Source organism: Zosterops lateralis, assembly GCF_965231275.1.
Source record: "Zosterops lateralis genome assembly, chromosome: W".
Taxonomy (NCBI): domain Eukaryota; kingdom Metazoa; phylum Chordata; class Aves; order Passeriformes; family Zosteropidae; genus Zosterops; species Zosterops lateralis.
Genome location: NC_139801.1, coordinates 22,399,182 through 22,423,467, shown reverse-complemented (window position 1 = coordinate 22,423,467; position 24,286 = coordinate 22,399,182). Strand labels below are relative to the sequence as shown.

At 41.4% G+C, this 24,286-nt stretch overlaps 1 protein-coding gene across 2 annotated transcripts in view; it reads left to right on the top strand.

Annotated features, from left to right (window-relative positions):
* The window catches only part of LOC310922123 (transmembrane 9 superfamily member 2-like), a 48,160-nt gene extending 26,158 nt beyond the window's left edge, over positions 1 to 22,002 (top strand). For both annotated transcript variants that reach the window (XM_083882519.1, XM_083882520.1), the window contains 5 exons: positions 2,146 to 2,305; positions 2,957 to 3,108; positions 3,215 to 3,326; positions 3,739 to 3,910; positions 21,361 to 22,002. In XM_083882519.1, coding sequence (XP_083738645.1) covers positions 2,146 to 2,305; positions 2,957 to 3,108; positions 3,215 to 3,326; positions 3,739 to 3,910; positions 21,361 to 21,428 — 664 coding nt within the window. In that variant the 3' untranslated portion in view covers positions 21,429 to 22,002. The remainder of the gene's footprint in view (positions 1 to 2,145; positions 2,306 to 2,956; positions 3,109 to 3,214; positions 3,327 to 3,738; positions 3,911 to 21,360) is intronic.
* Positions 22,003 to 24,286: the final 2,284 nt, after the last annotated feature.

Sequence of the window (24,286 nt, the reverse complement as noted above, 5' to 3'; positions counted from 1 at the left end):
TTTTGTGCATTGTCTATCTGTGAATATAAAGAAAAGTGAATTCTGAGGAGCTGGAGCCTGGTAGTCTAGAACACAGCTAGGTTCTTGGCTTCTTGTTTTGTTGTCAGCTGTGGGGGTAGGAGGAATGAGGCAACTCTCTTGCAAGGTTGTGTCACAGCCTTTGGAAATCACTGCACCAGAACATTGGGCACAGTGCTGGAGTAATTCTAGTTTGGTGCTGCAGTACTCAGTATATTCCAGGTAATTCTGGTTATCATCTTCTTACATAAATGTAGGTGGTGTCCAGTTTGGGATATGGCTGTAGTGTGTATCATGCTATACAGTGTGGTCAATACTGTCCTGCTTGGGAAGGGCAATAGCACTTCAACCTTTTGCTTTCTCATAGCACTTATGACCTTTTGTGAGAGTTAGTGGGGACAGGGAGCAGAAACTACTTTCTTCTGCAAGTCTTCCATGTTTTTTGGTTGCAACAGAGTACATGAAGTTATCTCTTGGCAAAAGTGGAAGAAAAGATTATAAATTTCTTAAGGTATTTCTTCCCCCAATAAACCTCAGAATGAATAAAACATGACTTGGCTTCAAGTAAAGCAGAATTTCATCAAATGAAAGGTAATGTACTCAATAACAACCAAGTGTAGTATTTCTGTGAGAAATCTTACTTCTAAACAGAATGTGCTTCAGTCTCCCTGCTGTCATTTAGATGTTATCAGGAGAAAGAAGAAAATATATATTGATGAAAAGAATACCGTGCTGATCAGTTAAACTCCCAAATAAATTGAGTTTCACAAAGGAAATAAAATGACTGGGGCTGATAGAATATGAACAGATAACCTGATTACACTGTGCTAGTTCAGTGAATTTGCATAATATCATAAACAGCCCAAGGCCTTTTTAATCTCAGTAGACTGATGGGAGTTCATATTTGCAGTATTTCTTCTAACTGTAGAGGGGGTAAGTGAGGTTTGTGTTATGAGCCTGGGTAGATGATAAAGATTAGAAAGACTTCTAAAATGGATTTGACTTTTATTTTTTGTTCAACAAGATGCTTATACCAGAGATCGCTTGGGTGTGCTTATTGAACAAATCTGTTCCCCCAAACAGTTTTGGCAAGTTTCAGGCCTCTCCTAGGAAAAAAAGGAGCCTGTTTATTGCTCTAATCCTTCCTCCTTCCTTTTTAAATTAAATACAGTGAAAGGATGCATGTTCGCTTCAGGGCAGCTTAAATTCTGTCCCAGAAACACTTTTTAAACAAAACCCAGACAGTGGTGCACTTTGCAGGACCCTTTCTGAGGCTGAATTTTCTGTGGTGTATCTTTGAATCCAGGAATAATGGCAATTAACACAAGCTTCTTTTTATATGGAGTTCCTTTGCAGAATGAGCATTCTGCTTTGTTTTCAGAATGGGATGTTTGAAATCTTCATCTCATTGATTCAGCAACACCTTGATTCTCATCTCTGAGTTGTTTTCTAGCTTTTGTCCAGGATGTTTAGAAAATGAGGCAGATGTGTTTAATGGAGGAGGGAAAAGCAGGTCTGGAGAAAAATTGTAACTCATGCAGTCTTTCTTTAAATTCTGCAGAAGCATTAGCTGCTTAATATGTGTAACTCCATGCTTATACAAATATTTCTGTTATGGAGCAGAACCCTCTTTAATCCCCCCTTCCCTTTGTGATACAAACTGCAGCAGCACATTAGGTCTGTTGTGAGAGTCCCTGGGGCTTGCTAAATAGGAGATTTTGCTATCACTGTATTTATACAGAATAATTTACTATTTATAAAGGACATAAATAAAGAAAATATTAATGGTTTTATTAGGAAACAAGATTTAGATAAGGAGTTTTAAATTTTTCTCTATATTTTTCCATTCTTTGTATAGATTTTTTTCAGTGGCATGTTTCTATTACTTTTTGGTGTTATGTACAGGTTTTTAAATAATGGCTTTACCATAGGTATCTACATTACAAGCACTGGCTGGTGCTGGCATTTTTACCTTAACTGCACCAGTGGTGAAAGGAACTAGGACTGTTGGGAAATTGGAAAATTGAAAGAAACTACATTTATTTTAACTGATTTACATTTTGTAATACTAAGTGATATTTATTCTTTCTTGAGTATTTTAATATATTTTCTGAATTTATTTTTCAGGATTGTCTTTGCTGATTTCTTTGTTATGAATCTCATTCTGTGGGTGAAAGGCTCCTCAGCTGCCATCCCTTTTGGCACTTTGGTTGCTATCCTTGCTATGTGGTTTGGAATTTCAGTCCCACTAACCTTTGTTGGTGCCTATTTTGGCTTCAAAGAGAAGGTAGGACCCTTTGAATACAGATTTGAAATACATCTGTTCTCTAATTGAGCCATTTAATCTCTAAGCAAGAGTTCTAGACAGAATCTGGTTGGATTGAAACATCTGTGATCCCATGATTGTAAAACAATATTTTACTGTCTTGATATTGAAACAGAGTGTATATTTGTAATGTCACATTAAACAGTTTTTTTCTGTCCATTCACTAGAATCAGGTTTTAATAATGTTTTTGGAGCTCTTGCTTTTTGTGCTTCAGCAATACCTCGGTAGTATTGCTGAGTTTTGAAGTAGTGCTTCAGAGAGGCTTCAGTTTTGTACTTCACTAGTTTTAAGTAATGCCAAACAGCTAAGAAAAAGGCAATGTTATTGGATTTTTAAAAAATTTTATTTTGTTTTTAAATAAGGACTGAACAGATTTATCTCCTCCGTGTTCTGCCTTGCTTACTGGCCCATAGTTGGAATGTCTAAAGCACATGTGCTTTTTCCTCAAGCTGGACATCAAGTTTGTAGGTTTTTTGTTTGATAAATTGTGATGGCTTATGATTGAAAATATAGTTATGTTTATCAAATCTTTATATGCTAATACTAGAGAAAAGTAATCTTATTTATGATGTAATACTTCATATTTTATTTCTATTAATTTTTTTCTGCAGCCTATTGAACATCCAGTACGTACAAACCAGATTCCTCGACAAATCCCAGAGCAGTCATTTTTCACAAAGCCATTGCCTGGTATCATCATGGGTGGTATCTTACCCTTTGGCTGTATTTTTATTCAACTTTTTTTCATTCTGAATAGCATTTGGTGAGTATCACTTTTTTTTCCTCTGGTTATACAGGTTTGATAATACACACAGTGAGTTTGAACATCCCAAAGCAAATAATATGTTTTTATTTGTTTTTAATTTTAGGTCTCATCAGATGTATTACATGTTTGGATTCCTGTTCCTAGTTTTTATAATTCTTCTAATTACATGTTCGGAAGCTACAGTTTTGCTGTGCTACTTCCATCTGTGTGCAGAGGTAAAAGTTACAGTTCTGATGTAGATATGTCTTGTAGCTGGAAGATGTTGCACATACAGGTGAGGTATTCACATACACTGTGAAGTGCTGGACACTATGAACTGATTGTATTTTCAGCCTTGGCATGCCTGTCTTAGCCACTCTTCTGAAATGTGCTTTTTGCTTCAAAATCCACTGCTATAGATAAGCAAAAACAAACAGCTTTGATTTTAGAGTAATTTCATCTTCCTAGTGGAAGTAATACAGTTGACTTTGAAGAAAGAAAATATCTACGTGCCATGTTGGAATTTTTCTGAGCTAAATTTTACAGAATTAAATGTGTTTCCTAAGGCAATGTTATTTTTTCAGTATCTTATCTATATTCCATTTTCTACATGATGATTCTTAATGAGTGGTTTATTGTTTCTTTCAGGACTATCACTGGTGGTGGAGGTCGTTCTTGACCAGCAGCTTTACAGCAGTTTATCTCTTTATCTATGCAGTCCATTACTTCTTCTCCAAACTCCAGATAACAGGAACTGCCAGCACCATTTTATACTTTGGTTACACAATGATCATGGTCTTGATTTTTTTCCTTTTCACAGGTAAGTACAATGTTCAAACTAAAATTAATAAAGAGGGCTCTGATTTTGAAATGAGAAACATTAAGTGAAATTTAGATTACATGAAATATTAAATACAATTTATGGCTCTTTAGGTAGTGTAACTTATATGGTTTGTGACACCACACAGCACAGTGAGATATTTTTTACATTTTCTTCCTAACTTGAAATTACATTTATTTATGGTAGAATTAATTTTCCTTTATTGAATATTATATTAGCAGTGAGTTCAAACCATTGTATTTTCAAAGGCCTGTTCTTGTTCACTTTGATATCGAGTATTAAATTGATTCTGGATTTCATAATTGGTTCTAGTAGTTAAGAGATAATTTCACTGTGTATGGAGGATAAGAGATATTTTCAGCTTTCACTATCAGCAAGTGAAGGAGGCTGCTGCTGGGGAAGAAGTGAATGTTGGCAAGATAGAGTTTTAGTACTGTTAATGTTGTCTTACCTGCTCATTAAATCACTTCATAATGATGGAAATGTACCTTAACTGGAGGAACCGATTTGAAATATTGTCTCTCCAGTGTTAGTTGTCCAACTTTTCTGATGTAACTCATGCAGACCAAGTGTCTTCTACAGGATTATTTTAATGTTCATAATCACTTGACTGAAACAATAATTTTGAGGTTGATTTAATGAGAAATCTGTGCCAAATTTACCATGTGTTAGTGAAATAAGAAGCTCTTTGAAGGGTGCTGGCCTTGAAAAATAGCCATGAGTGTTTTATCTTGGTGTTCATCATACTGCTGCTGTTGTATATGTAAATTTAACACATGAAGTCAGATCTTTTAGGCGTCACTGCTTGGCTTCATGAAATAGCGCAGTGACAGAACTAGAGAAAATACTTGTTCATATATGATGGGCTGTTCATAAAAACAGCCATGATAGTCACTTCAAAGATTTGTAATACAGGATTTCTCTGTGGATGGCAGGGTAGTTTATATTGCTACTTTTTAACCTCTGCTAGTTTGTTGAAAGCTGCTGTGATTACTTTGTGTTTGCTTTGTGAAATGCATCTTTTAGTTAAGTGCAGTTAAATGCAGTTGAAAAACAGTGGCTAAAATAGGTAATGAAAGTAAGTCTTAGCGTCAGACTTTGTTTCAGTGTAGCAGTGAGAACGACCTCTTTCATCCTTGTTTTTTCTACTACTGGTTGACATAAAGCAAAAAAATCACTGTTCATAAAAACCTGAAGAAAATTCCTGCATGTATTGAACAAAGCAGTTATGCTGTAGAAATGATATTAAATAACAGTAACTCTCACTTATTGCTGGTTTTTATTCTTTAGAAATGTGTCTCTTCTAAGAAGGACAGTAAACGTTCTAAAAACAAGCAGGGGAAAAAACAAAGAGGATTTAATTTTTTCTCTTTTTTTAATTATTAGAAGGCAAACATGGAAGTTTGCATATTGCCAGTTAAACCTCTGCTTAAATCTTGGTGAAACGGACAAGCTCCAAATGTCTTCTATAATATCTATCTATCTATATTTAAAAAACACCAAAAACTATAGTCTAAAATGTTTTAATGACTTTTATACTAAAGCAATATGTTAATATGTATCTGAGTTTTAGCATAGGTTAGTTGCTATCCTGCCAATTTCAATATCACTTATAATATGGAAATTGGTAGAATTAAAAATGTTTGTTTCATATATAAAATGATAATTTAAATTGTTGTGACAGCTGCTGAAAGGGTGTTAAAAGCTACAGATATGCTCATCCTGGAGTTTTTGATATGAAGGCCAGTGGGGCCCCTGAAGTACAATAATAAACTGTGCTGCTGTTATTTTTGCATCATCATCCTTTTCTTTTGGAAAAAACCCACCATGGTGCTCCCTATGCTGCTTTTGTAGCTCATGAGGAAAGCTACTACATGGTCCTTTTTTGTTGACATAGAAAAGCTAGTCACTAGAAAGCTAATGGGTACAACAGATACACGGAGTGTGTAATTGTCCTGGGTTTCAGTGTAGGATGTGCACAAAGTATTTATACTATCAGGGTCTTCATGAACTGTTGAAACCAGGTGGGACAGTATTTTTCCCAGGCACCCTCCCTCTGGGCTATCTTCGGTTAATAGCCCATCAATGCCTTGCCGCATGACTCATAGGTAACTCCCTCCAGGAGCTATCACTGTTTAATGGGCCATCAAGGACCCACTTCATGACTCATGAAAGATATCATCCCATTGTGAGATGCTCAGCCCAGGGGGAGGAGCCAAGCATTTCCACCTGGATATAATATGGGATTTGGGACAGTACAAGCAGCCCTTACCCACTGGATTTCCATAGGACAATAGTTACCAGACCTTTCTACGGGATCACTGCTTCGGGAAGACCACCTCATCTGGACTGCTTCCACCACCCTGCTCAGGTTGTATTCTGACTCTGTCAGTAGTCTTTTGTATTGTTGCATTTATTTTATTTTACTTTTTTTCCTTCTTATTAGATTGTATTTCTGACTTGGAATCTCTCACTGGTTTTGCTTTCAAACCACTACATATTTTTGGCATCCAGTATGGGGCAGGAGGCACTGAGAAAAGTTAGAATTACAATTTTGTATTGAAGAAGACACCTGCTCGCTATGATGCTCAACATGCTTACATGTGTCTTATACCTAGCTCTCTATATTTTTCCACACATGGGGCACTATCTGCTGGTCTTAATGCTCCTGTGTAGACCAGGGTATGGTACTAAAATTGCTTTATTTGGTCTATTATATCCATTGCATGTTAACCTCCGAGGCAATGAACATCATTCAGAATATATACCCAGTTTTGTTTGCTTGTGCTGGTCTAGGATGCTACGTCTGGGGCCTCAACAATTGCACCCAGCCCCTGTGGGGAAGGGTAAAGAATGATTTTTTCCAGCTTTTCATGCCTGACACAGCAGTTTTTGAAAATATTGAGTACCCTCTGGATGCCAAGGTCAGCGTAATATTGTTGTTAGTTCTGCTTTGTCATCTCTGCATGGCCCGCAGCGTGCTTAGAATCGAAACACTACATGGTGTGATGCAGCGTGTTCTTAAAGAAGAGGAAAAGGAAAAAAGAAGCAAAGCAACAGCGTCCATGTCCACATAGACTGTCACACAGGAGAAAGGAACGAAATACGAGGCAACAGTGTCCACATCTACACAGACTGTCACGGAGGAGAAAGAAACCAAAGGTGCTGTCAGCATCTCCACACAAACTGTCACTGAACTGGAACAGCCTAAACCAGCAGCAGTTGCCACCACTCAGAAAAAGAAATCAAGGAGCAAATCAGTCCACATAATGACTGATGAGGATGCAGCAGGACCTTCGCAGCCAGCAGAGGAGACAGAGATAGAGATTATTACTCGCTCTCTATCCCTGGGTGAGTTGCGTGACCTGCGAAGGGAATTCATCCGCCCGACCAACGAGTCCATCCTGACCTGGCTGCTCCGCATCTGGGACGCTGCAGCCAATGACAGCATTCTGGATGGAATTGAGGCCAGGCAACTAGGATCGCTGTCCCGGGATGTGGTCATTGACCAGGGGATTGGGAGAACCCAAGAAACTCTCAGCCTCTTGCAACAACTGCTAACAAGTGTGAAGGACATACCTTTGTAAAGAAGACGTCCAGGTGCACCAAGGAAAATGGAGGACAATGGAACAAGGTATCCGATGCTTGAGAGAATTGGCTGTGCTGGAGATCATTTTTTCAGAAGACAAGAGATTTCCTAAAAGCCAAATGGTGTCCAGTGGACATTGCAGATGTGATTGAGATTCGCACAGCTTGGACCAAGGATGTACTCATGTTACCTGGCAACACTGCAGTGGAGGGAAGGTGAGGACAAGGTGGGCGTCTTGGTCAATAAACTAAGAATTTATGAGGACATTATCACCGCTCCATTTTGTACCCATGTCTCATCTGTGGAAACAAGACTAGCTGAGCAAGTCCGGAGCTTGATTGAAGAAGGCCATCAGAAATTGAAAAAAGAACTTAAGGAAGAAATTTACCATATCTCACTGGGGCCAACGAGAGTCTCTGCCATTAGGAGCAGGCGTCCCCCAGCCAGGGAGAGAGGATACACACCACGAGGTAATCTCTGGTCTTTTCTTCAGGAGCATGGAGAAGACATGAGGAAGTGGGATGGAAAACCCACCTCCTCCTTAGCAGCCCGGGTACGTGAACTGAAAAGAGAAACACCTACCACAAGAAACTCATCTAGAGTCAGTTCTGCTCCGGTCTCTCGTGCACAGAACTCCAGACGATATAGGAATGATGATATGGCTGATCCTCTTGAAGGGACCTCAGAAACATACGTACAGGAAGAGGAGCAACGTATGCTATGACCAGGAATAGGGGGGCCCTGCCTCTAGCCAGGAAGAGGAAAGGGATAATCGGATCTACTGGACTGTGTGGATCTGGTGGCCTGGCACATCTGACCCACAAGAATATACGGCTTTGGTTGGCCCTGGGGCCCAATGTACCCTGATGCCATCAAGGTACATAGGAACAGAATCCATTTCTATTTCTGAGGTGACAGGAGAGTCCCAGAAACTGACTGTATTGGAGGCTGAAGTGAGCTTAACTGGGAACGAGTGGCAAAAACACCCCATTGCAACTGGTCCAGAGGCCCCATGCATTCTTGGCATAGACTATCTCAGGAATGGATATTTCAAAGACCCGAAAGGATATCGCTGGGCTTTTGGGATAGCCGCAGTGGAGACGGAAAACATCAGACAGTTGAATACTTTGCCTGGTCTCTCAGATGACCCCTCTGCTATGGGACTGCTGAGAGTCAAAGAACAACAGGTACCAACTGCCACAACAACAGTACACTGTTGCCAATATCGCACTGACAGAGACTCTGTGATTCCCATACATGAGATGATCCGTAAACTGGAGAGCCAAGGGGTGGTCAGTAAGACTCATTCACCTTTCAACAACCCAATATGGCCTGTGCGTAAGTCCAGTGGAGAATGGAGACTGACAGTGGATTACCGTGGTCTGAATGAAGTCACGCCACCACTGAGCGCTGCCGTGCGAGACATGTTAGAGCTTCAGTATGAGCTGGAGTCCAAGGCAGCAAAGTGGTATGCGACCATTGACATTGCCAATGCCTTCTTCTCCATCCCTTTGGCAGCACAGTTGTCCTGGGTTGCAGTGTAGGCTGTACACAAAGTATTTATTCTATCACCATCTTCATGAACTGTTGAAACCAGGTGGGCTAGTGTTTTCCCAAGCCCCCTGCCTTTTCTGCTAATGGCCCATTAACGCCTTTGGGGTGTTTTCTGCTAATGACTTTTGGGGTGTCTTCTGCTAATGACCCATGAGTCACAGGTAACTCCCTCCAGGGGTTATCTCTGTTAATGGGCCATCAAGGACGCATTTCACACTCCTCATCCTATTGTGAGATGCTCTGCCCAGGGGGAGGAGCCAAGCATTCTCACCTGGATATAAGCTGGGATTTGGGACAGTGCAAGCAGCACTTACCCACTGGATTCCCAGAGGACCAGAGCTCCCAGACCTTTCTACAGGATCACTGCTTCAGGAAGAGCACTTCACCTGGACTGCTTCCACCATCCTGCTCAGGTTGTATTCTGACCCTGTCAGTGATTCTTTGTGTTATTGCATTTATTTTATTTTATTTTTACCTTTTTACCTTTCTTCTCATTAAATTATATCTCTGACTTGGAGCCTCTCACTCGTTTTGCTTTCAAACCACAACATTTTTTGGTGCCCAATGTGGGGCACGCGGCACTGAGAAAAGTCAGAACTACAGTTTTGTATTTGAGAAGACACCTGTTTGCTATGATGCTCAACATGCTTACATGTTTCTTATACCTATCTCTCTATATTTTTCCAAACATGGGGCACTATCTCCCGGTCTTAATGCTCCTGTGTAGACCAGGGTATGGTACTAAAATTGCCTTATTGGTCTATTATGCCCATTGTTTGATAAACTCCGAGGCAATGAACAGCATTCAAAATATATACCCAGTTTTGGATTCGTTTTCTGGTCTAGGATGCTTCATCTGGGGCCTCAACAATCTTACCCAGCCCCTGTGGGGAGGAGTAAAGAATGATTTTTTCCAGCTTTTCAGGCATAACACAGCAGTTTTTGAAAATATGGAGTACCCTCTTGATACCAAGGATAGTATGATGTTGTTTTTAGTCCTGCTTTCTCTTCTCTGCACAGCCCTTTGTTTTTTCTGCACCATGCTTAGGATCAAAACACTACATGGTGTGATACAGTGTGTTCTTAAGGAAGAGGAAGAGGGAAAGAGAAGCAAAACAACAGCATCAGCATCTACACAGACCATCGCAGAGGAGAAAGAAGCCAAAAGGGAATCAACAGTGTCCACGTCTACACAGACTGTCACAGAGGAGAAGGGAGCCAAAGGCAAGACAACAGTTTCCTCATCTACACAGACCACTGGAGAGGAGAAAGAAGCCAAAAGTGAGGCAACGGTGTCCACATCTACACAGACTGTCACGGAGGAGAAAAAAACCAAAGGTGCTGCGAGCATCTCCACACAAACCGTCACTGAACTGGAACCACCTAAAGCAGTAGCAGTTGCCACCACTCAGAAGATGTCAAGGAGCAAATCAGTCCGCGTAGTGACTGACGAGGATGCAGCAGGACCTTCCCAGCCAGCAGAGGAGACAGAGATAGAGATCATCACTCGCTCTCTATCCCTGGGTGAGTTGTGTGACCTGCGAAGGGAATTCACCCGCCAGACCAACGAGTCCATCCTGACCTGGCTGCTCCGCATCTGGGACGCTGCAGCCAATGACAGCATTCTGGATGGAATTGAGGCCAGGCAACTGGGATTGCTGTCCCGGGATGTGGTCATTGACCAGGGGATTGGGAAAACCCAAGAACCTCTCAGCCTCTGGCAGCGACTGCTAACAAGTGTGAAAGACAGATACCTTTGTAAAGAAGACCTCCAAGTGCACCAAGGCAAATGGAGCACAATAGAACAAGGTATCCAACGCCTGAGGGAATTGGCTGTGCTGGAGATCACTTTTTCAGAAGACAAGAGATTTCCTAAAAACCCAGATGATGTCCAGTGCACATCACGGATGTGGCTGAGACTTGCACGGCTTGGACCAGAGATGCACTCACGTTACCTGGCAACACTGCAATGGAGGGAAGGTGAGGACAAGGTGGGTGTCTTGGCTAATAAATTAAGAATTTACGAGGACACTGTCATCGCCCCAGTTCGCACCCATGTCTCGTCTGTGGAAACAAGACTGGCTGAGCAAGTCCGGAGCTTGATTGAAGAAGGCCATCAGAAATTAAAAGAACTTAAGGAAGAAATTTACCATATCTCACCAGAGCCGACGAGAGTCTCTGCCATTAGGAGCAGGCGTCCCCCAGCCAGGGAGAGAGAATACACACGACGGGGTAACCTCTGGTCTTTCCTTAGAGAGCGTGGAGAAGATATGAAGAAGTGGGATGGAAAACCCACCTCCTCCTTAGCAGCCCGGGTACGTGAACTGAAAAGAGGAACACCTACCACAAGAAGCCCATCTAGAATCAAGGTTGCCCCAGTCTCTTAGAACTCCAGACGGTACAGGAATGATGATATGACTGATCCTCTGGAAGGGACCTCAGAAACATATGTACAGGAGGAGAACAATGTATGCCATGACCAGGAATAGGGGTGCCCTGCCTCTAGCCAGGAAGAGGAAAGGGATAATCGGATCTACTGGACTGTGTGGATCCGATGGCCTGGCACATCTGACCCACAAGAATATACGGCGTTGGTTGACACTGGGGCCCAATGTACCATGATGCCGTCAAGGTATGTAGGAACAGAATCCATCTGTATTTCTGGGGTGACAGGAGGGTCCCAGGAACTGACTGTATTGGAGGCTGAAGTGAGTTTAACTGGGAACGAGTGGCAAAAACACCCCATTGCAACTGGTCCAGAGGCCCCATGCATTCTTGGCATAGACTATCTCAGGAATGGATATTTCAAAGACCCGAAAGGATATCGCTGGGCTTTTGGAATAGCTGCAGTTGAGAAGGAAAACATCAGACAGTTGAATACTTTGCCTGGTCTCTCAGATGACCCCTCTGCTGTGGGACTGCTGAGAGTCGAAGAACAACAGGTACAAACTGCCACAACAACAGTACACCGCCGCCAATACCGCACTAACAGAGACTCTGTGATTCCCATAAATGAGATGATCTGTAAACTGGAGAGCCAAGGGGTGGTCAGTAAGACTCATTCACCTTTCAACAGCCCAATATGGCCTGTGCGTAAGTCCAGTGGAGAATGGAGACTGACAGTGGATTACCGTGCTTTGAATGAAGTCACGCCACCACTGAGCGCTGCTGTGCCAGACATGTTAGAGCTTCAGTATGAGCTGGAGTCCAAGGCAGCAAAGTGGTATGCGACCATTGACATCGCCAATGCCTTCTTCTCCATTCCTTTGGCAGCACAGTGCAGGCCCCAGTTTGCTTTCACCTGGAGGGGCGTGCAGTACACCTGGAACCGACTGCCCCAGGGGTGGAAACACAGTCCCACCATCTGCCATGGGCTGATCCAGGCTGCACTGGAGAAAGGTGAGGCTCCAGAACATCTGCAGTACATCGACGACATCATCGTATGGGGAAACGCCCCAGGGGAGGTCTTTGAGAAAGGAGAGAAGATTATCCAAATTCTGTTGAAAGCTGGTTTTGCCATTAAACGAAGTAAGGTTAAGGGGCCGGCTCAAGAAATCCAGTTCCTGGGAGTCAAGTGGCAAGATGGACGTCGCCAAATCCCCACAGAGATAATAAACAAGATCACTGCCATGTCCCCACCTACCAACAAGAAGGAAACACAAGCTTTCCTAGGTGCCATAGGCTTCTGGAGGATGCACATTCCTGAGTACAGTCAGATCGTGAGCCCTCTCTATCTGGTTACCCGCAAGAAGAACGATTTCCACTGGGGCCCTGAACAGCAACAAGCCTTTGTTCAGATCAAACAAGAGATTGCTCACGCAGTAGCCCTTGGCCCAGTCAGGACGGGACCAGATGTGAAGAATGTGCTTTACTCTGCAGCCGGGAACAACGGTCTGTCCTGGAGCCTGTGGCAGAAGGTGCCTGGGGAGACTCGAGGCCGACGATTGGGATTCTGGAGCCGAAGCTACAGAGGCTCCGAAGCCAACTACACTCCCACAGAGAAGGAGATCTTGGCCACCTATGAAGGAGTTCAAGCCACCTCAGAAGTGATTGGCACTGAAACACAGCTGCTTCTGGCACCCCGATTACCAGTGCTGGGGTGGATGTTTAAGGGAAAGGTTCCCTCCACACATCACGCCACTGACACCACATGGAGCAAATGCATTGCTTTTATTACACAGCACGCCCGTCTTGGGAACCCAAATCGCCCTGGGATTCTGGAAGTTATCACAAACTGGCCGGAAGGTGAGACTTTTGGATTATCGTCTGAAGAAGAAAAGCAAGTAACACGTGCCGAGGAAGCCTCACCATATAATGAGCTACCAGAGACTGAAATACGATATGCTCTCTTCACTGATGGCTCCTGCTGAATTGTAGGTGCTAACCGGAAATGGAAGGCTGCAGTTTGGAGCCCCAGACGACAAGTTGCGCAGGCTACCGCGGGACAAGGTGGATCAAGTCAGGTTGCAGAGCTTAAAGCTGTCCAGCTGGCTTTGGATATTGCTGAACGAGAGAAATGGCCGAGGCTCTATCTCTACACTGACTCATGGATGGTAGCTAATGCTCTGTGGGGATGGCTGAATCACTGGAAAAAGGCCAACTGGCAGTGCAGAGGAAAACCCATCTGGGCCGCTGACATTTGGCAGGACATCGCTGCCCGAGTAGAGAGACTGACCATGAAGGTTTGACACGTGGACGCGCACATACCCAAGAACCAGGCTAATGAGGAGCATCACAACAATGAGCAGGTGGACAAAGCTGCCAAGGTGAAAGTATCACAGGTGGATCTGGACTGGCAGCACAAGGGAGAACTGTTCCTAGCTCGTTGGGTGTTACTCCAGCCTTTAGAGGGGCAACACGTTGTGATGTGGGAGCGGACCTTGACAGAGGACAGCAGGCAGCAGCTTGGTGAAGCATGGAAAGCTCTTTATTATCTGACTCCAATAGGCTTATATACATTTTGTACAGAGGGCCAAGATTGGCCTAAGGAGGTTACAACCTCCTGACTCTATTGGTCAATATGACCATCAGTCAAGTTCTCTCTCAGAGAACAAGAATGCAAAACATAGAGATAATTTCTAAAAATACATATTGTTTACATGAAGCAGCATGAGAAAGCTGCTGCAAAGACTCAAACACTTGAAGGCAAAAAATTCAGGAACGACAGTTGGGCCCATGATGCCTCTGGTCATCAGGGAAGAGATGCAACATACCGATGGGCCCGTGACCGAGGGGTGGACTTTACTATGGACAGCATCTCCCAGGTCATCCACAACTGTGAGACCTGCGCTGCAATCAAACAGGCCAAGCGAGTGAAGCCTCTGTGGTATGGTGGACGATGGCTGAAGTACAGGTATGGGGAAGCCTGGCAAATTGACTACATCACCCTTCCCCAAACCTGCCAAGGAAAGCGCTACGTGCTGACCATGGTGGAAGCCACCACTGGATGGTTGGAGACCTACCCTGTGCCTCATGCCACTGCCCGAAACACCATCCTGGGCCTTAGAAAGCAAGTCCTGTGGAGACACGGCACTCCTGAAAGAATTGAGTCGGACAATGGGACCCATTTCAAGAACGGCCTTATAAAAACCTGCGCCAGAGAACATGGTATTGAATGGATATATCGCATTCTTTATCACGCACCAACTGCCGGGAAAGTCGAACAGTGCAATGGACTACTCAAGACTTCCCTGAAGGCACTTGGCAGAGGGACCTTCAAGAATTGGGAAATAAACTTTGCCAAAGCCAGCTGCATGGTCAACACCTGAATGTCCATCAATTGAGATGCTCCTGCCCAGTCTGAACCCTTGCACAAAATGGATAAAGTCCCTGTAGTACACATGCGAGGTATTTTAGGAAAGACTGGATTAATCCCACCTCAGGAAGAGGCAGACCCATCCATGGGATTGTCTTTGCTCAAGGACCTGGTTACACTTGGTGAGTAATGCAGAAAGATGGAGAAACCCGTTGTATACCACAGGGATACCTAATTTTACGTGAGAAGAGTGTGTAAGGTTTCATTCTGTATGTATTTCTGTGTATGTATATGTATATCTCTGTTAGAATGTATTGATTTGTTTATGATGTGGATGGTAATAGAATAAGGGGTGGATTTTGTCCTGGGTTTCAGTGTAGGATGTGCACAAATTATTCTATCACCATCTTCATGAGCTGTTGAAACCAGATGGGACAGTATTTTTCCCAGGCACCCTCCCTCTGGGCTATCTTCGGTTAATAGCCCATCGATGCCTTGCCGCATGACTCATAGGTAACTCCCTCCAGGAGCTATCACTGTTTAATGGGCCATCAAGGACCCACTTCATGACTCATGAAAGATATCATCCCATTGTGAGATGCTCAGCCCAGGGGGAGGAGCCAAGCATTTCCACCTGGATATAATATGGGATTTGGGACAGTACAGGCAGCCCTTACCCACTGGATTTCCATAGGACAATAGTTACCAGACCTTTCTACGGGATCACTGCTTCGGGAAGACCACCTCATCTGGACTGCTTCCACCACCCTGCTCAGGTTGTATTCTGACTCTGTCAGTAGTCTTTTGTATTGTTGCATTTATTTTATTTTACTTTTTTTCCTTCTTATTAGATTGTATTTCTGACTTGGAATCTCTCACTGGTTTTGCTTTCAAACCACTACAATAATAAATTCTTGCTAACGCAAAATGCTGTGATAAACTCTTTTCCATATTTAGTTACGTGATAGATTTTTGGGCCTGAAGTGTAAGCTGTTCTGGACAGATGGCACAAACAGAAAACACCTAACTTTCCCTTTTTTTGTAAATTATTCCTTAGCTGCCATTGTTTTAGAAAATAAGGGTTCAATCCTTAGCAGTTTCTGGAGGTGAAGCAGTTTGCTAATGTAATTTTGCACAGTTTGCATTAATAGTGTACCAAAACCAGGTCCGTGATCTGTTCCACTTAAGTTATCATTAGGTATTTTGGTTTTCTCTGTTCTTGCCTACTAGGTCTCAGCAACTCTGTCTGAAATATAAAGGGCATTGTTAATACCTCCTCCATGTCAGCGTATTGCGTTACCCGGAGCATTACCAACGGGATCATAATGAAAAAGTAAATAGGAACTGAATGCTTGTAGGGCAACACCAGCAGTAATATAATCTGACCAGTGAAATATGATGATGTGCACACCCAAACCAGACAATTTGATTTTAATGAACCAAGTGCAGCTAATCTTTCATGAAATAACAAGTGTGGTTGGATGGGGCTAGCTACATGATTACATGTATTTTATTCGTGGAGGCAAAGAAATGCTGAACATAATCAAAGCATGTTTCTTTACAGTGACCTCTATTTTTGAACATCATTTTCACTTGTGAGTTAATGCCATTTTCAAAATTCAGTTTTGATCTTTTGGGTAGATTGTGTTTAGAATCTGAGAGGCTGAAGCACCCACCACTGTGCGGTGATTGAAACCAGCTTTTAAGGTACATGAGAAGTATTAGCCAAGTGCAGAGTGCTTTTCTATTTGCTTTCTTACAATCTGCTCATTCTCTGAATTCTTTTTTCTTCATTAAACAATAAAGCTAAAACAGATGATTCGAGCAGAAGAGTCTGCTTATTGTATTTTGACATTATTCTGTGCAATAATCCTTGTTTCTACTTTTGAATTTAACCTGGTTTACTAATAACTGTCCTTTACTCAGTTTGATGCTGGCTTTGTGTATAACTTCTTGTTTCTGTGTATCAGAAAGTGGTAGTATATATATTGCAGACCAGACTATTCAGCGGAATATAAAGCCGAGGACAAGATCATCAAAAAACAGTGGAGGTGTCAGTGTCTCCCACTAAGTATAAAGGGATTTTTGGACATACCCTGCTTCTTGGCTAAAGAAGTGTCTTGAGTCATCTTCATATTTGGGTTTGTGAGTTTTAAATGGCTCCTGCAAAAGATCTTTTACCTGTACTTCCCTAGAATGATCATTGACATGCCATGAGCTGCTGTGCACTGGGATGGCATCACTTTCCTAGGCTAGTAAGGATTATTTTAAAAGGTAGAATCTTAAAATATGCAGGTCACCTCCTTAGGGGAAAAATAAAGATATATCCCACAACAGTGAGTTCTTCAATGCAGACCGTTCAGGTGCTTTTTCATTCACTTTAAGTTGGTGAGTGGTTAGGATTGGGTAAACACTATCCAAGAAACTAATTTGTTATATTGGATTAAAACAAACAGATTATACAGGCTCATTGGAGCAATTGGTGTTAGTCTTGGTGCTGGGTCATTTGATAGAGATGTGCATGTGAAACATTTAAAAACTTTAAATGTAAAGGAGTTTAGACCAATCAGAAAATAAATGTAATGGTCTCAACTCTTTCAACTAGTGAGGTATTTTATTTATTTGTTTGGGGTTTTAGGTTTTTTTCCATGGGATTTTGTTTGTTTGTTGCTTTGTTTGGATCTTTGTTGTTGTTGTGATGGGGGATTTTTTTTTAAGTACTTAGTGCTAGATTATTTTATTTTTTTTAACAGCTTTACCAAAAACACCTTTGGGTATCTGTTCTCTATCATGTTGTGTTCATTGATGTCTGTCAGAGAAGCCTGAGCTGCAGAGGTGTGCTTCTTGTTGATAGTGCCTCAAAACTTGGGTTTCAGTTTGAATGTGTTATGAAAGAGACAAATAAAAGCAACATCCTGGTGTGGTCTTATGTAAACCTTACCTAAATACTTCTGTTCTAATGAGAGGCTCATTTTAATTAGGGATGATTTTAATTTTGGTGTAAGATGAGCTTAGAAAAATGCTCAAGATTGAAGTGCTACCTATGCTCTTCAAGAAAATACATTTCAAGCCATGCAGTGTGAGATGGCAAGGTTGGATTTTAACTAGTGCCACTAATAATAGCAATTTTACTGGGTAGAGGTACAGGTGTAGGAAACAGAGTGTGCAGTTATCTGTTTTAAGATTGGCTTTAGTCAAAGTAGTTAAAAGGAGAATCTGAGAACCTGTATACTTGTCAGCACCAGCCTAAAGATCCAGCATGAATTGTGGTCCAGTATAAAGTGCTCAAATCTGGAGCAAGTGACAAATCTGTGAAATGGGCTAAAACATAAAAAACGTAGAAAACATTCTGGCTAGAATTTTCAAACAAGCCATGCTAGTTCAGAGCTATTTTTCTTCCCCAATTGCTACTCATTTGCAGATCTCTTTGACTGGCATATTTATTACTATGTAGGAAATCAGAAGCTTTTTTACTGCTTTACCTTTTGTGGGCCTTATAGTGTTCATGGAATCACAAGCACCCCAAGGGCTGAGGTGGAAAACACTGAATTTCAGTGGAACCAGGCACTGTGTTGTGGTTCATGTTCTTAAAAATAAAGGCAAAAATTGAGCTTTTTTTGCACTAACATAAGCAATCATGTAGGTAAAGCAATTATTCAGGGGAACCTTATAAATAATGTTCACTTACCTTACATTAATTTCTGTCCAGTAGTACTGTTTGCAATGTCAACACAACTCTGCTGACCTGAGCCTTTAGAAGCTTCTAGTCTGTTTGGCCCATGTTATTTGGGAAAAAAAAAAAAAAAAAAAAAAAAAAAAAAAAAAAAAAAAAGCACTAAACCCAGTTTTTAACCTAATTTGTGCCAGCACCTTTAAACCATTCTGATCTTAGAGCATGACGTGGCTGTTTAGGAGAGGTACCTTTGACAGATGGTGGGGTCTGTCTTTAGTTTTGTGTTCTCTTTTTGATGTTTCTGGTCCTTAGAGCTATCCACTTATGGAGTTATATGGAGTTAGTAGGATATATTTGCTCATGGGAGGGAAGAGAAAATGACAGTGCTGGTAAACCCCAATTACTGATGTAGAGGTAGCAGCAGAACGAATCTCTGCTCACCAGAGAAGGTTCTGAGGTTCTGACTACCTAAGGCTGTGTCTTGGTGATGAGTGTTGCCTCCCTCTCCTGAGTTCATGATTCAAATCTGGTATCTGACAAACGTTACCACTTAAAAAGTGTCTTACTCTGCTTCCAGTACATTGGCAAAATTTTTTATAAAGTTTGAAAAATGAACAGGGTGTACTTGGTCTTTGATTTGCTAAACAGACCTTTTTTTTAGGAGGGGGAGCTGAAAATCAATGTTACTGAAACCTGTGAAAATCTGTTTCTATATAAAATGCTTGTTCACAGCATGAAGTCTTCAAGTTCTGTTATGACGGAGGCAATGTTTTATAGAAAACTGATGTATTATAAAGATTCAGACTAGCAAGGATTGGAGGAAAATATGTGCATATAGAGTGTGTTCCCATATTAACTTGTGGCATGCTCAGAAAACTATAGTAGCCGTCATTCTTGGGATAGTTGTACATTTTTGTTATGATAGTACACTTTTGTTCTAGAACAGCAGATACATTTTTAAGATATCTGTTAAACATTTGGAAGAAACTGCTTTCAAAGCCATAAAAGGCTTGCAGTGGGCTATTTTATAAAAACAACCAGGAAGCAGAGGCTGAGAACCATTATTAGGACAAAACTGTGAGAGTAAGGCTTAGAGTAACAATGCTGGTATTGGAGTATTTGACACAGCAGGAAGGAGTGAGATATGACCACAAACTGCGAAGACTTAGTGATGTCAAGCCTACAAAGGAATTGCATCCCTTGTGTGGTTGGTGTCTGATCTCCTATCAACAGCCATAAATCTGCTGTCTCCTACTGTTTCAGAGAATAACAACTGCAAACTTGGAAGAAAAGGGTAATCTGTGGCATAAAATAATAGTAGGTCAAAAAGCCTTAAACTGAAAATATGCATGGTATCATGAGGAACGTAAGAATTGGCATACCGATAATAAGCATCCCAAGATGGGTTGCTTGCTTGGGAAATGTGTAGATGTGGTCTGAAAGACAGAAATGTAACTCATGTAAAAAAAAAACCCAAATGCGTAATAAAGAATCTTCTAGTTATTAAGTCAGTCACAATAATGAAAGAGATTGGAGCTGTTGTTAACGTGGGCTGTACAGACAGAAAAGGATAATATAAAACTGGAGGAGCTGAGTGCATGATCTTGTGAGTGCCTGCAGTGGAACTGGGAAGGGCCATCCCAGGGCTGGCATGTAGCTGTATCTTTGAGAAGGAATTCAGTGCAATTGAAATCTTCCCCTTTTTAATCTGTTAAGGGTTAACATCTCTGTGGCAGTTTACAACTAGGTAAAAGTGTGAGGAGCAGTGCATTGCTTCCATTAGAGGCTGAAGACTAAATTAATTGACTGTGACTGTCTCCTTGCATATGAAGTTCTTAAAGTAATTTAAAAGTAAATGTGATGGACACTGTCTTTGCAGTTGCCCAATACTAGTGACTGTTGGTGAAAACCACAAATTTGTTCATAAGTTTAAAAATAGAAAATTAGTATATACTAATCTCATTCAGTGTTTTGGTTTGTCACTGCTGCTTTCACTTGCTGCTTGCTTCCAGCTGCTGTAGCACTCAGAGCATTCCTTTGCCAAAAGGAAGTAACATGTTACTCTAGCCTTTAGAGGGGCAACACATTGAGACGTGGGAGTGGACCTTGACAGAGGACAGCAGGCAGCAGCTTGGTGAATCATGGAAAGCTCTTTATTATCTGACTCCAAAGGCTTATATACATTTTGTACAGAGGGCCAAGATTGGCCCAAGGAGGTTACAACTTTCTGACTCCATTGGTCAATATGACCATCAGTCAAGTTCTCTCTCAGAGAACAAGAATGCAAAACATACAGATAAATTTTAAGAATATAATATTGTTTACATGAAGCAGCGTGAGAAGCTGCTGCAAAGACTCAAACACTTGAAAGCAAGAAATTTAGGGATGACAGTAACAGGATACACAGAAGAAGAAATTTCTATTCTTAAGTATAAATAGAGCACAATGAATATAAAACTGGGACAGGTGAATTTTTCCAAGGCCTAGTTATGTGTCATAATTCATAGGTGGCAGTGAAGTATTGTAGACTTAAAAAAAAACAGGTAGGGGCTGACTGGGCGTGTTTATAAAAGTCAGTTTCTGAACTGGTGCTTGTGCCCCTGCTCATAGTGGTGGCAACATGGTCATCGGTGGCTTAAATGTACGTGAAGTGGCCTGGTCCCTAAAAGTCATCTTTGATCTAAATCAATAACCTAGCCTGGGGATTAATGTGTGTTGTTAAATTTAAGAAGTGCTGTTTTTCTGGGTAGTTAGCTGGATTACAGTGTTACATTCTGTCCTGCTAGGAAGTACTTGTTAGATTTCTCTCTTGGGGCAAACTGGAAGATAAACTAACCATTTTTACTTTCTCGTTTCAGGGACTATTGGATTTTTTGCCTGCTTCTGGTTTGTAAGTAAGATTTACAGTGTTGTGAAGGTGGACTGAAAAGCTTCAAAGTGTCTTTTGAACATCTCCCTTGCTGTTTGATAATTTTTACCATGTATTGAGAAAAATCCTGTTTAATTATTCTAATTTGTAAAAGTGGAAGACCAGACCACGACATAAAATACAGATTTTTATTGAAGAAAATGGCACCATTGCCATTTTGATATAAACAAAAATGTTTACATCAGTATACTCATTGAACATGTTAATTATAGTAATTCAAAAATTATATCCAAAATTTGATTTAGGACAAATAAGAATTCTATGAACTAGTTTATTTGAAAAAATGAGTGCATTATGCAGTCCTCCAGCTGAATTTCGTTGTGACTAGGGTTTGGGTTTTTTGTTACCTCTTTTGGTTACCATTTATATACCTGGAAAGCCTGGGACTATCAAGTAAATCTATGTAAAATGTGAATTTTTTTAACTTAATTATGATTGTACATATTATCCTGCACCTTCTTTACAACTAGGTTATCTTCTTACAAATGTACATGCATTTAGTGTAATGTAGACTTTATTAAAAATATTGACACTGGTTTTTGTTCAAATAAAACTGCACAACTCCAGCTGATTTTTTTTTTTTCTTGTTAATTAGATCTTCACTACTTGGACACAGGTCATATTAGTTTGACCAGTTGATTGGTTTTGAGGTTTTTATTGTTTATAAGCAGTTTGATTGTGGCTTTGGCTGCAGGTTGTGCAAGGACTGGTGGGTCACTTGAATCCATGGCAGTAGGATGGGCAGGGGCTTCTGGACCTGTGTGTCATCTCTGTGCTTTCTCCAACTTACCCCAAAATATTTTTTGCTGGGCAAACCATAACTTTCTGTCAAAGATTAACCCTCTTTTTCTTCTTGTAGCCATCTGTAACATGTCTCCTTCTTCTTCATCCTGTGAAGATGAATTGAGCTTGTTGGGAAGTTTAGACATGAATCTAGTGGGCTTGGAAATGGGTGTTTCATAAAGGCGAAGCCTTTTTTCCTCCTCTGCAGAGTTTGTGTTTCAACGCTGGATTACATGAGATGGAGTATCTTAATCTCTTCAGCTATAAGATGGCAGGGGTTCTCTCAGGAATGTCAAAGTTTTAGAGGCTCCCCAAAATCTTGAATTGCCCTGGAAACTGAGCAAAGTCACTGCAGACGTAATTCCAATGGCTATGTTACAGATGCTGTTGGAGATGAGTAGGGGGATATTCACTCAGATTAATGGGTAAAATACTCAAAGCTTATTAAATGGCATATGGAAACATTCATCACTGGAAGCTACTTTTCAGCATCTAAACCCATAATTTAACAAGACCCAAAATGACTGTATCTTTTCATAGTCTAACCAACATGAGGTAACTGCAGTTAATTTTTATTATCCTTTTGACAATGTAATCTTTGGTATGAGATTTTCAAGTCTCACATCTATGTGTAGTTGTTCCTTCCACACTACTGAAATGTTGGGACAGATCACCTGGCTCAGGTGGGATGACTGTCAGGCCACATCTTTTGAACAGTGCCTGTGGCATAAAAATGAAGCTTTAGACAACTTTAAAAGTGTCAAGCATTGGTGTACCAGGAGGAGCTGGATACAGTAAACATAGTTCCCAATGAGGTTCAGATATGCTCTTGATGGCAACTCGGCCTCGCAAGTATTTTTCCCTCCTACCAATAAAATCTCCATTTCCCTTCTGTTCCCTCACAGAGGTGGAAAACAACAGCATTGCTGTCAGAGAAATCAGGTTGTGGTTGGTTATCAGCTGGTTCAAGAGCACCACTCTATTAGAGATTTCATGCTCTTGGAATTGGTGCTGCTCTGTTTATATAGGCTCCTCCTGTTAAATTTTATATTTAAAGTTGGGGGGGGGGTTTATTGGATACTTATGTTGCATGAAGCTGCTTTTAAATTTTATGTATTCAAAGGGAAATTAATTCATGAGAGAGCTACAATTGCCATAAACTCCCAGCAGGAAATTTTGCCAGATTAATAAATATGCATTTCACAAGAGGCAAAGTAAAATGGGTTGTAAAATTGTATTTATGGTGCTTTTACTGTGACTACTACTGAGCTAAAACATAGAAAGTGGGTTGAATAGGTTTCTGAAGCTTGCCAGTAGTCCAGAGCCAAAGCCATGAAGTAAAATTGATTGTTCTTAAACTGTTATCAGTGAACTTTAGTGTGTGTGTGATTATTTGCTACTGCCGCTGCAGCTACAGTAGAGATGCTACAGCCCCCAACCAAAAACTTCAGGTCAGGGTCACCATCTATTTTGGTATCCCAAGTAGCTACAGTTCAGGAGTTCCCAGTTTGGTGCTTCATCTTCCTAATCTTGATGCCTCTGAGTTACAGGCTGCACACACTAATTATCTTTGTTCATACAAACAAAGGAGCCCTCAGACTTTCTGTGAAGTTATTAGTGCCAGGATTTCATAGATAACATTAGTGTCTGCAGAGTTTACCCAAGGTAATTTGTGTTCTATTTGCAACTCGGGAAAAGCTCTTAGATGTTTTATATCACAAAACAGTAAAACTGGGAGATTCATTACAGGGACAGAGACAACAGGACACTTGAGCTGCTTTATTTATCATAGAAAGATGGGTTAATCAGACATGCACATGTACCTCCCATATTCTCTGGATTTGTTTCCCTCCCGCTCCTTGACAAGCTCAGCAGTAGATGAAAAGTCTTGGGTGCCCTGACAAAAGGCTTTTAGAGTCTAGGGAAGAAGAATTATATTTATATGTCTGTGGAGGCCCAGGAGCTGCCACCAGGGTGGCTATGTCTCAACCCTGCAGGGGTTGATGCAAACAGGCAGAAATACCCCTATAGGTTAGGGTGAGGAAAACCTTCCTCCCATAGGCCTTTGCAGA